This window comes from Astyanax mexicanus, chromosome 15 (genome assembly GCF_023375975.1).
Source record: "Astyanax mexicanus isolate ESR-SI-001 chromosome 15, AstMex3_surface, whole genome shotgun sequence".
In the NCBI taxonomy this organism is placed as follows: domain Eukaryota; kingdom Metazoa; phylum Chordata; class Actinopteri; order Characiformes; family Acestrorhamphidae; genus Astyanax; species Astyanax mexicanus.
In genome coordinates this window covers 24,768,534-24,781,968 of record NC_064422.1, presented here as the reverse complement: position 1 = coordinate 24,781,968, position 13,435 = coordinate 24,768,534, and the positions used below count along the sequence as shown (strand labels likewise).

Here is a 13,435-nt window from a genome sequence, read left to right as displayed (position 1 = left end):
CACTGAAGCTTGGGATGGATGGGCTTCAAGAACAGAAAACTGAGGTTGCAGTGGGTACGGGTTCACCAAAACTGAAACGTTGCATGCACTGACGAGTCTAGATTTATGCTGACACACAGATAGTATGGGCAGAATTTGGTACCAACAGTGTCCATTCATGGCTCCAACCTGCCTAGTGTGAACAGTCCAGGTAGATGGATGTGGTGTAATAGCGTGGGGAATTCACACCATTTTTTGGCACCACTTTTAATTGTGCACACAATGAGAACAGGAGCCAGCATCAATAGTAAGGAATGCTTTTTGGTGACAGATATTTTTCCACGTTCATGATGGAATTCGATCACAGAAAATGCCTTCTGCTTACACGCATTTTATGAGATCCTCTGAATTTGTTTTGACATTTGGGCTAGTTAGAATGCATTTGTTTTAAAGATGTGATTTAGATAATGATCAGGCCATTTTTTTTATTAAAAAAACAGGCCACTTCAAATGAGTCACTCAGGCTACTTTCACATTAGCAGGCTCAAGTGACTCAAATCTGATTTTTTGCTCAGTGAAGCCCAGAACAATTTTTTTATGGCTGTTCAAATGTGCCAAATCCAAATCAGATTTGAGTCACTTTCATATGTGGTCCTAAATTGGATACATATATGATCCATAGACATGCGACATAAATGTAAATGGTCAAATCGGAATTCATGCGTCTTTTAGCATTTAGGCATGTGCTTTATGTGCTTCTCTCTCGTACCCACACATCTCTTGGTGCAGCAAAAGCAAACCATTTGCGTTTTTTCATCCCCTTGACCTGAGCATGTACTTCAGACCAGCTGTTTACTCTCCATTCCAGCAAAAGATGATCCACATATGAGCTGCTCGTGCATCCATTTCACCTTTATGAAGCTACGAGTCATCGTGAAGAAGGCGACGTTTATACACGTTTCAATGTGCGCATTCAGGGACAGATTTGTTCACTTAACACAGATACAGGTCACTTACATTTGTAAATGTGATCCATCAAGATAGCCAAATCTGATCTGAGCAAAAAATTTGATTTGAGCAACGTGGCTTGTAATGTGAACGTAACCACAGGTTTGCTTAAATCTGTACATGCTCTTTATTAAAGAACACCTAAAAAAACATGTTTGAGGGTGTACATTTAAGACTAACTAACTAAAATCCTGGTATAAAAGTGAAATTTGAACTTATTCCGATCACCAAAACAGGCCCAATGAGTTCTAGTGATCAGCGTCAATATGGACCACAATCTCAGAAGAATGTTATACACATCTTGATGAACCCACAGATGTCCCAGGTCCCCCGGAAGACGCGGGAGTCTACCGCATATCAATAGCGGCTCCCTGATGCTCACAAGTCTAATAAAATAAAATGTCCAAGTCTATGTCCGGGGGCACTAAGTTTTGCAGCTTGGGATGTCTGAACCCATGCCATAAAGAACTGAAGCCTTGAAAGAGCAAAGTGTGGTCTTACTTATTATTAATATAATGCTCCTAATAAAGTGCTCAGTTGGGTGTATGTATAGACATAGGTAAATAAAAGCAAATCAAAAGAGAGCCCCAAACCAGTTTCTGAGTTTTTTATTCAGAGGATAGCAGTGTGAGGAAGGGTGTGAGAGTGTGATAGAGAGTGTGGGTGAGACGCCCTCTTCTTGTGCAGTGTGGAGTTGCAGAAGGAAGCCCTGCCTGTCTGATCTCTGTCCTTAAAGCTCGTTTTTTTTGTGGGTGAAGATTCAGCCAATCCAGTCTGAGTGACGCTGGAGCGAGGCTGGACCGAGCAGCTCTGACACACACACTCATACACACACCCACCCACCCAAACAGCAGCAGCACTGTCCGGGAAGCAGTCAGTCGGGCAGCAGAGCAGCAGCTGTAGACGGACAGAGACGGACGCTTCTCCTCGTCTTTCCGCTGCTCCTCTGTTCGGCGGTGTTTTTTCAGTCTGCCGGAGAGAGCTGTGAGGCAGTGTGTGTAAACGCGCTGTGGTGTCGCTGTGCTGGTGAGGAGATACAGCGCGGCTCTTCTTCAGGCTGCTCGATCTTCTGCTCCTGCTGCTGCTGATTATTAACGGCCAGCATCGTCCTCGCGCGCTGAACGAGCCTGCGGTTTGCTGGATACACAACCGGACTGGACTCAACGGTCAACGGATAAACAGACCGAGCGAAGAGTCAACGGACAAATAAACCGATTTAACTGAAGCGTCAACGACTCAACGTTAAGTTGTCTTAGGAGTCAACGGCTAAATGAACGGACTGAGCTGGTCGGTGAACGGCTAAAGAGACGGAGTGAACCGAAGAGTCAGCGGGTAACGTTAAATGATTTGAATGAACTGAAGAGCCAAAGTAACATAAATAAACCGAATTAGCTAACCTAGCTAGCTGAAAATGTCAACATCTCGTTAACGTGTCTTCAGAGACAGGACCGAACTGGTCAATGGCTAAACAGGTGCAGCGAGTTAAAGAGTAAATTAAACCGAATTAAAATCAAGAGTCTAGAATAGACGTAGATAATCTGATTTACCTGAACATTCAGCAGCTAAACCGTTGCAGTGAGTTAAACAGTCAATGAGTAAATAAACCGAATTAGACTCAAAAGTAAACAGTTAGATAAACTGGCTGAACTGAATGCTCAGTGGCTAAACAGGTGCAATGAACTAAAGAGTCAAAGGGTAGCTAAATAAACCGACTCAACTGAACTGTCAACGGTGAAACAGGTGCAGTGAGTTAAAGAGTCAACGAGTAAATAAACCGAATTAAACTCACAAGTCAACTGTACGATAGATAAGCTTACCCAACTGAACTGTCAACGGCTAAACGGGTGCAGTGATTTAAAAAGTCAATGAGTAGTAAATAAACCGAATTGAACTCACAAGTCAACTGTTAGATAAACTGACCGAACAGAACTGTCAACGGCTAAACAGGTGCAGTGAGTTAAAGCGCCAACAAGTAATAAATAAACCAAATTAAACTCAAGAGTCAACGGTTAGATAAACTGACCGAATTTAACTGTCAGTGGCTGAACAGGTAAATGACTGAATAAACCGACTAAATGTGGGAGTCTCGGCTGAATAAACTAGCTAGTTAGTTAGCTTAGCTAACTGAACTTTAGAGTCAACGGGTAAACAAACTCACTGTAACAAAAAGTCAATAAATAGTTAAATACACCGAATTAACTTAAGTGTTAAAGGCTGCTAAGCTGTTGAATTGCTAACTGAACTAAGGAGTCAGTCTCTAAATAAAAGGCTAGAAAATAAACACCTTAACCAACAAGCTTCCTAACAGCTAGGGAACTAGTTAACTAGCGTCAACGGATAGCCAAACAAATCTCGGGTTTTTATGGACTAAAGTCCTCAATCCCAACAGTCACCCAATAAAGTGGAAATAGAAACCCCACTCTCTTCTGGCTAAAACATGGGGCATTCCTGTTCTCTCCACACCTTAACCTTCACACTCTTCTCTTTCAGAAACTCCAAAACTCACCAATAACTGAACATGGTGCACGTTTAGACGCTCTCTCTCTTTTTCTCACAGCTGTAGATGCCTCTAGCCTTCTCCTCCTCCTTCTTCTTCTCCTCCCCTTTCCACCTGCCTGCCTTCAGCTCACACCAGTCTCATCTCTATACTGGATTATAACCTGTTCCCAGTCGGACGCTGTTTAAGACAAGAGAGATAGAAGGAGGAACCTTTCATTGTTTCCTTCTCTCTTAATCTCTCTTTATTGATCCTGGAGAGCGTGCACCATCATCACCATCATCCTCAACATCATCACAACCACTACCACCACCTCCAGCAGCAGCAGCAGCATGGCCCGTGCGCGCTCGCGCTGCCGCTGAGGGTGGGCGCGCGCCTGGTGCGCTCTCTGTGCCATGTGCTAGTGCGCGCGCTCGCGCTCCCGCACCGCGCCGACATGATCCTGTTCCGCAGGTTCCGCGTGCTCATCCTCACCGTCTTTCTCGTGGCCTGCAGCGTGCACATCGTCATCGACCTGCTGCCCCGGCTGGAGAGGCGTATCGGCAACGCGAGCGGAGCATCCCCGCAGACCCCCGAGTGCTCGTGCCCGCGCGGCGCAGGTGAGCAGGCGCCCGGATGGGCCGCTTGGCCCAATAAACACACGTCCAGACTGCTGCGGGACTTCAGCAGCGAGCCAGGCTCCAACCTCACCTCACACTCGCGCGAGAAGGCCAGCACGGCCGAAGCGCCCAGCAAAGCGGGCAACCAGCAACACCATCAACAGCAGCAGCAGAACCAGCTAAACCAGCGCGCGAGGCCAGGGCTGGACGGCCACGAGAGGAGAGGTGGGCACGAGAGCGCTTTCAGCAGGAGACCAGCTGCTAAGGGCTCCAGACTGCACGCGCTGTTCGAGCATCCGCTCTATAACAGACCCCTGCCCACCCTGACTGAGGAGGACACTCTGTTTAACGTCAACACTGATATCAGATTTGACCCCAAAGCTGCAGAGAACCAAGAATGGTCAGTGACCTCTCTCTCTCGCTCTCTCTCTTTCGCTCTCTTTCTTTCTCACAATCTCTTTCTCTCTCTTAATTTCTTCACTATTTCCACCTATACATCACTTCATTTTTATATCACTTTATGTATGTCTCTATCTCTTTTATCTCAAGATTCATTAGCCTTGTTGTCATGTTAGCAATAATTACAAAATGCAACATGCAACTGATTTAAAGACAAATTTACAAAAAAGCATATATAAAATATAAACATATACTTTATATGCATACTCATTAAGCTAATATTCATATTAGCACTTTTATACTGTGTAACTACAAGCAGCCCCTTCCTCCTTCTGTTTAACTTTTATCTTTTTAAACTAACTATACAGCTTCAGAAAAAAAAAAAGTTAACAGTTTCTCCAAGTTTACTATTCATAGGTATATTATTGAGTAAAAATCACATTGTTGTTTTATTCTAACTATTGTTCTATTCTATAACTATTGACAACATTCGACCTAATTCCAAATACATGTATTGTCATTCAGAGCATTTATTTGCAGAAAATGGGAAATAATGACAAAAAAGCTGCAGAGCTTTCAGATCTCAAATAATGCAAAGAAAACAAGTTCATATTCATTTAAAAAACAACAATATTAAAGGGTGAAATATTCAGGAGTTAAGATATCAATGTTTGCGGAATAACCCTGATATTTAAGCACAGCTTTCTTTGTGTCTTGGCAAGCTCTCCACCAGTCTTTCACACTGCTTTTGGGTAAACAAATAGTTTGCGACCATTTGTCTTCCTCTTGATTACATTCTAGAGGTTTTTAATGGGGTTCAGAAGAAATGTTGTCTGTAGTTTATAGAATAATACAACTGAAACATAAACGTAGAAATAGTAAAATCAGAGAAACTTATCATTTTGAAGTGGTCTCTTAATTTTCTCATCTGTATCTCCCATTTTCTAACAATTTCTTTCTCCCAATCCCTGTCTAACTCTCTTTTATACCTCTCTCTTGCTCTCATCTTATATATTTGTCTTCCTGTCTCTAATTATCTCCCTTATTCTTTCTATTTTCCTCCCATTTCTATATACATATATCTTTCTCTTCTTGATCTCTTCTCTCTCTCATTCTGTATCTAACCTTAGCATTTCTCTTGTTCTCTCTTAAAATCTCTTTATTTTCTGTACTCTATATTCTACCTATATATCTCCCTTCTCCCTTTTATCTCTCTTCTTTCTTTCTCTCTCTCTATGTTCTACTTATATATACATTTATATTGTTTATATATTTTACCCTATTCAACACTTCTAACTCTATATCTCTGTATTATCTATCTCTCCAAAATATATCATAGTAAGTGTCATACACTTATAGAGTTATCCTATAATGATAATAAACACACTCATAATATGTAACCACTATACAGATGTTATATGATGGTATGTGGTATAAATATATCACTTAACATATAAACAGTGGTAAAGCAGTACAATAAAAAAGGCTATGGAGTGCTATAATTATCTTATTGGAAGGAAAATGAAAATGAGCACATGAGTAATAACAGCACAATCCATTACCCAGAAAGGATTGCATTATCTCTTGCCTCTAGGCTGATGTATTTTAAGCTCTAGGTTTGCAAGGTGTGTCATGTGTTTGTGTGTGATTGTGTGTGTGTTCTGTCCTCAGGCATGGTCAGGAGAAGGATGGAGATTACGCTCCTACAGGTGATCTCTCCTCAGACTCTTATCCAAACTGGCTCCGTTTTCACATTGGGATAAATCGCTATGAGCTCTACTCCAGACACAATCCGGTCATTGAGGCCATGCTCAAAGACCTGGTTACCCAGAGAATCACCAGCGTAGGTGAGTAGGGCTGCACAGTGTATTTTTCCAGTTTATTGTATTCTTGATTTCAACACTGACTTAGATAATATTCTTAAATATAATATACAGCTCTGAAAAAATAAAAGACCACTTAAAAGTTTCTTTGATTTTCTTTAATTTTGCCAAATTGAAAACCTCTGGAATATAATCAAGAGGAAGATGGATGATCACAAGCCATCAAACCAAGCTGAACTGCTTGAATTTTTGTACCAGGAGTGGCATAAAGTTATCCAAAAGCAGTGTGTAAGACTGGTGGAGAGAACATGCCAATATGCATAAAAACTGATTAAAAACCAGGGTTTTTCCACCAAATATTCATTTCTGAACTTTTAAAACTTCATGAAAATGTACTTGTTTTATTTGCCTTATTTGAGGTCTGAAAGCTCTTCATCTTTTTTTGTTATTTATTTTTTGTTATTTCACATTTTCTGCAAATAAATGCTCTAAATGATAATATTTTTATTTGGAATTTTAAAAGAAATGTTGTCCGTAGTTTATAGAATAAAACAACAAAGTTTATTTTACTCAAACATATACCTGTAAATAGCAAAATCAGAGAAACTAATTCAGAAACTGAAATGGCCTTTTAATTTTTTCCAGATTTCCTGTATGGTATTGGAAAAGTCTGTAATATGCAAATGACCCTCTAAACAATCCCAGATTGTGTCCTGAGAATCTTGCCAATCATAAGTGTTTGGAAGATATTGCAAAGTGTAGCATTATGGCATTTGAAATGGCAAAAGTCAAGGGATAGCAGAATGTAATTTAAAGTTTTATCTCAGGGAACAGCTGGGGATGTCCCACAACTGTTCCCACAAGTTATAAGGTGTTATCTTGTGAGGTTGAACTCTGGAATGAATGCTCATGGCAAGGTGATGTGAATTATCGAGGTCCAGTGAGGCCTGAAAGTGGGAGCTAAATAAATAGGACATTCCATTTTCTAATGGAAGCCAATAGATTTGTGTCTTAATTGGTCCTTTCTTATTTATTTCTTCAAATTTAGCAGTGTTTTGGTGTATTATTTTGTTGGAACTCTCACAAACTCCTGAGTATAACTGTTATGTAAAAATCTGACTAGCTTATTAGTAAAGGAATCAAATAAACAGCATCAGACAGTGCTGTTCCTCTTTTGGGACCACTGTGTTTATTTAGTTTTTGACAGCGTCTTAGTTTTTGTGAATTAGCTGTTTGTGATTGCTCTTAGCTGTTCTGTACACAGAGGCTTCTATGGTGAGGCCTTATCAGCTCTTTCGTTTCAAAGGACAAGTGTGTCCAAAACACGCTTGTTGCCTTTCTGTAATCAAATACAAATTATGTGTTATCTACACTGAGAGAACGGCCAGCATTTGGCTTCAATAACAGGCAATAACTGTCTGCCCTGAATGCATGTTCACATAGTGTCTGATAAGTGTGTGCTAGACTGGCTTTAGATAGTACAACTTGCTAGAAACTTGTGTAAACTGAAGTTTCACAATTGCTTGATTTAAAGTCTTCTACGTAAAGCATGCTACTTAACAGATGTTTGCAAATGGCTGCCAGCATTAGTCCTACTTTGTTAGCTTGATGAGGTGTATATAATTTTTGAACAATAAATTTATAAAAAAAAAACATTTTTAAATTACGTCAAGCCAATATTTCCAAGCTTTCCAGAATAAAGAATTAAAGATGTCTGTTTAGCTTCAATGTCTAAACAGTTCATTCAGAAACTATTCAGGGTGAAACTGAATCCCTGTCATTACCGTCACAAGATGTCAATTCCATGACAATCAGCTCTGTAGTAATGACATGGTGCGGTAATGGAGATTATCACTTTTCTCAGAAAAAAAGGCTGGTAATGGATTTTCTTACACCTATGTGCAGCTAGTATACGATGCACTCTAAATACATAAAGCTCTGGAAAAAAATAAGAGACCAATTAAAAAACAATGAGTTTCTTTGATTTTACCAAATTGAAAACCTCTGGAATATAATCAAGAGGAAGATGGGTGATCACAAGCCATCAAATCAAGCTGAACTGCTTGAATGTTTGCACCAGGAGTGGCATAAAGTTATCCAAAAGCAGTGTGCAAGACTAGTGGAGGAGAACATGCCAAGATGCATGAAAACTGTGATTAAAAACCAGGGTTATTCCACCAAATATTGATTTCTAAACTCTTTAAAACTTTATGAACATAAACCTGTTTCCTTTGCATTATTTAAGGTCTAAAAGCTCTGCATCGGTTTTGTTAGGTTGGGTTGGGGGCGGATGTCAAATTAGCCTTTCTGGGCAAATTTGGTAATTTCGGCTAATTTTGGCCAATAGTTGTAAATCTTAGCTGTAAATAAAAACAAAGGATTTACTTAAATAAACCCAAATAAACATTTTTAGAAGGGGCTGCAATCTGTAGTAAATCGCCTCTTAACATCAAATCAAATCAAATTTATTCGTATAGCGCTTTTTACAACTGGTGTTGTCACAAAGCAGCTTTACAGAAATATGATCACAGGACAAAGAATCAGGCAAAACATTAAACATAGAAAAAACAGAAAACAGAACCCCCAGTGAGCATGGAGGCAAGGAAAAACTCCCTTAGAGCTGAAGGAGGAAGGAACCTTGGGAACATGAAATGTACTTTACTTTTGTTCATCTACCACATTAAAAACACTGTTAAACTCCAGCTGAGAGAGTTTGTGTTACAAACCTGTGGAGCTTAAGGTAGCTTAAGGTATCCAGCACTAGAACTCTCAATCATTTAAACCACATGTGCTGTTTGTGTGGGCTGAAACATGCACTGTTGTGAGAGGTATAATCCGGTTAGTGAGTTTTACCTACATATTCCACATATATAAACTGTGGAATATATTATATTTATTGTATAAAATATACTAAAACAAAAACTCGGGACTGGCCATGCTGGGCCTGCTTCCCTAATATATTGTGAACATTTAGTACAAAAATTGCTATAATAGTACAAATAATTCTGCATAACACGATCAGGAGAAATGCATGATTCAATTTTGTGCATTTCAAGAAATCACAGTGTTTATGTTCTCTCAATGGTTTACTTGTGATCCGCTGTCAGTATTTGTTTTCTTGGTCATTTGGTGCATAAATCTTTTTTGATGCAATAAATAATGAATAATAAATAATACTTCTGTATTTGTTTGTTGCTGAAATTGCAATCCCTAGCTGCATGATTTTATGGTATAACTGTCAAGTTGCATAGCAGTTAGGTTGTACACAGCTTGTTCACAGTTGTGTGAAAGTTTCACCCTGTAAAAGAATCCTTCTTTTCCCTTTTTCATATTTTGCTGCAGTATCAACCTCTTTTATCTTTTGTTTGCAGCCATGAAATCTGGAGGCACCCAGCTGAAGCTCATCATGACATTCCAGAACTATGGCCAGGCGCTCTTCAAACCTATGAAGTAAGTGTGCAGTAAAAGCTGTGTGTACCTGCAGGGGATCTGTGATTTCACCATGTTAAAGGGTGTCAGTTAAGAGAATTATTTTGCGTTGTTGATAAAATAAAGTAAAAAGTAGAAGTAAAATATAAAAAATATGCATTTTTTTACTATTGTTTGGAAACATACCATTCACTACTATTGTGAGTACAGTACATATTTCGAAAACTAAGCTCAAAAACCTATTAATTTACGTAGCCCAGCCCATTAAAAAAGGCAGTTTGGCCCAGTCTACTCACATTGCAGTTATTTGATTAAGGCCATCTAATAATCATAATAATCATAATAGAGCTAATTTATTGTTTATCAGTTTTAACTATAATAGTGTTTTAATTCTGTGTGGAATTGTGTTAGATGAGTTACATACTGGTTGAATCGCATCTACCGTGTAATATCTCTACCCCCCATCGTTCCGGGAGGCATAGTTTCAGCTCTGTGTGTGCCATGTGATTTAGATTCATCTGTCATTATATCTGTTTAATAACATGCTTGGATCTGGGCCATTAATAGAGAATTTATTGTAGCCTTCAGAGTGAGTTACAGGGGGTGGTTCATTTCTTTATCGTAAATTTAAGTCTCAATGGGAGGGTTACTGTTTGTGGATTTGACATCCCCCTCTGTGCAAATAATAGTAGCCCTCCCTGTAATTTGAAGCTATAAATGGCAGCAACTATATCATCTCGCTGTCAGATCCTTTTTGCTTTTGTCTGTGCATGTTACTGCATTTAGTTCTTTAGTATACTGAGCAGGTGGTCTTGCTGGTAAAACAGTGTTTTACTGCAACAGTCAGTCCCTCACATTCCTGTATTCTTATTAGATTATGTGGCTCCACTTTTGGCTCCTGTTAGCTGCTAAACAGCCTAAAAAAGCCTCGGAATATCTCAAAAAAGCTCAGTGACCAAAGAAGGAATTAAACGAGAGTAAATATTGGCAAAAAGTTTGAAAGTTTCTCTGCCTCTCCTACCAGCGGCACCTGCCGAATCTTCACTGGCTTCACTTAATAGCAGTAATAGTTGGATCAGGCTGCAACAAGATAAAACACTAGGCTACTCAAATATAGATGTGTATGTTATCCTAAACTAAGCAGTATATTACTAGGACCTGTAAAGTAGAAACTCCAGCTCTGGGGTGTGTATTTTGAAGCAGTGGGATTTTTCCTGTAAAACAGGCTAGGCTTGGCTAGGCTTAGGCTAGCACAGCTAATGATGCATAAATCTAAGTTAGCTAACTACGGAGAAAGTTCACATGAGCTGGTTTATAATATGACTTGCCATTGCTTGCCATGGTAAAAGTTACTGAACTCGTTTTGCACTGGATTGTGTGGATGTAGCCTCCTCAACTTGGCAACCGGAGTGGGCTTCGCATCTGGGGAGGGATGGGCGGGGCAGTTCCAGACTGTAGTTCTTCCATTTTCTTTCTCTGTATACTGCCCCTGTTCTTCAATGGTCAGGATCCCACAGGACCACCACAGAACAGAACAGATATTATTTGGGTAATGTTCATTCTCAGCACTTCACTGACGCTGACGCTGACACTGACATGGTAGCAGTGTGTTAGTATGTGTTGTTCTGGTATGGATCAGTGTGGATCAGATACAGCAGTGCTGCTGGAGTTCTTAAACACTGTTTTCAAGCAGTCTGTCCACTCGACTGACCTCCTCGACCTTATAAATGTAAAAGTCAGAGATAGGGGCTCATCTGTTGCTGCACTGTTAGGATCAGTGTGAACATTTGCAAATGATAAGCACTGCCAAGTGGGATGTCTGTTCTCAGCTGGGCGTCTATGACATTGCGTGTTTGTGTATGTGTGTGAAGTGAGACGCGCCATGGTTCTCCTTCTAAAACAGGCGTTCTATACAGATTGGTTGTTTTCACACCTGCACAAGATGCACCGTCTTACGTCCTGGATTCTGATATTTTTAGAGAATCAGAAGCTAAGAAAATGAAACAGTTGTGAAAGCCATGAGTCATCTAAAAGTAGCTATACACCGTCGCTATCTTTATCTATGTTTATACACCTTCAGTTGGGTAGGTTACATATATATCATGCTGCAAATTGAGTACACAAATAAGTCTCCCACAGGAGTAGTTATATTGGCGATGTGCTGGGTTTATGCTCAGGGAGTATTTAGGACAGATGAGAACAATGGGCCTTTGGTGAGAAGCTACATAGATAAATGTTATTAGAATGCAGGGATCTGCATGCAGCCTGATGCTGCTATAATTAGCGCAAAGCAAACAAGCTAGTCTCACTTCCTCTGCAAGCCAGACCTCTTTCCCAGGCTTTATTTTTAAAGATCAGTCATTTCAAGCTAAAAACCTCTCATAACTCAGGCCTTTATTTTCCCTGTGGTTCCGAAATCCAAGATGTTTTGCTTCTTCAAGGACTGGAGTGCATTTTAGCCGCTTTTGGTTTCTAAACAACCCTTCAATGGATGGTCCTTTTACAGGGTGGCTGTGTTAATGAGATGGTATAAAGTGAGTGTGAAGAAGCTTTTGAAAACGTGTAAAACCCACACAAAGAACCATTTAGGAACATTTTAAAGCAGCACTCTTTTTTTTTCTTTTTCTGTTAAAATTAAAGCAGTAGTATTTGAGTCAGTATCAGTGCCCTAGCATGACCAACTCTGCAACACCTTATATATTACTTTAAAGGAGAACTTCGATGTAAAATTGACTTTTGGTGTAGTAAAACATGATAAAGAATACTAACCTTTGTTGAATAGCCCACCTCCGCTCTCCTGCGGCTTTCAGAGATCCAGTCATTTTGTGCTTTTTGCCCAGCACTCTTTACAGCGGGTGCTTTGGGGCATCCACTTGCCACTGCAGATAAATTGCTTTTTACACTTTTATCCAGGCTCAAAGTGGCTCCACACTTCATTAGTAGAATCTGGAGAGCCCTAACATTTAAAACGAGACATTAATAACTTTACAAGTGCACAAGAAGCATATTAAAAACACTATTTACAACGTGTAGCGTAACCTAATCTCCAGGAGCCGCCATTACTGTACTGATCATGACTACCAATGGGGTGTGGAGCTACTTTGAGCCTGGATAACGGTGTAAAAAGTGATTTATCTGCAGGGGCAATAGATGCCCCAAAGCGCCCGGCAAAGAAAAGAGCGCTGGTCATAAAGCACAAAATTACTGGATCTCGGAAAGCTGCAGGAGAGCGGAGGTGGGCTATTTAACAAAGGTTGGTACTCTTTATCATGTTTTATTACACCAACAGACAATTTTACACCAGAGTTCTCCTTTAAGTAAGCATGTTTCTGTAAAGAGGAAACATGGCAATGACTGGCTTTTTCATCTGAATTAGACTAAATTCGTCTGACAGTTTTTAGCTTTAAACCGAACCACAGAGATGACCAGGCAGAGCTACAGTCAGCTTTCCACATCTTGACACTTATCTAGTCAAATCAAATCCACAGCCCCTCCCGCATGAGCGAACAGCAGCTTACATCCGCCTTGTCTACCCAGATTTTCCTTTCCACCCACAGTCTGGGAAAGAAGCAGGATTTTACAGATTTCTTCAACACTTCCAGTATCGACTTGCCTAGTTGCAGCATATGTGGTTTAGTGAATCAGGTTGCTGGAGATGATTCATGTCTGTTTGCTCATGTTTGCTATGCAGAGATAGTTCA

General features: G+C 40.1%; 1 protein-coding gene across 2 annotated transcripts in view; it reads left to right on the top strand.

Moving 5' to 3' along the window:
- The first annotated feature begins 1,722 nt into the window (after nucleotides 1-1,722).
- Nucleotides 1,723-13,435, top strand: part of fam20cb (FAM20C golgi associated secretory pathway kinase b) — a 69,941-nt gene continuing 58,228 nt past the window's right edge. The window contains exons 1-4 of one of the 2 annotated variants that reach the window (XM_022664811.2): nucleotides 1,723-2,319; nucleotides 3,478-4,483; nucleotides 6,154-6,329; nucleotides 9,677-9,755. In XM_022664811.2, the coding sequence (XP_022520532.2) occupies nucleotides 3,921-4,483; nucleotides 6,154-6,329; nucleotides 9,677-9,755 (818 nt within the window). In that variant the 5' untranslated portion in view covers nucleotides 1,723-2,319; nucleotides 3,478-3,920. Of the gene's footprint in view, nucleotides 4,484-6,153; nucleotides 6,330-9,676; nucleotides 9,756-13,435 lie in introns of both variants that reach the window. The other variant, XM_022664810.2, reaches the window with a different exon arrangement.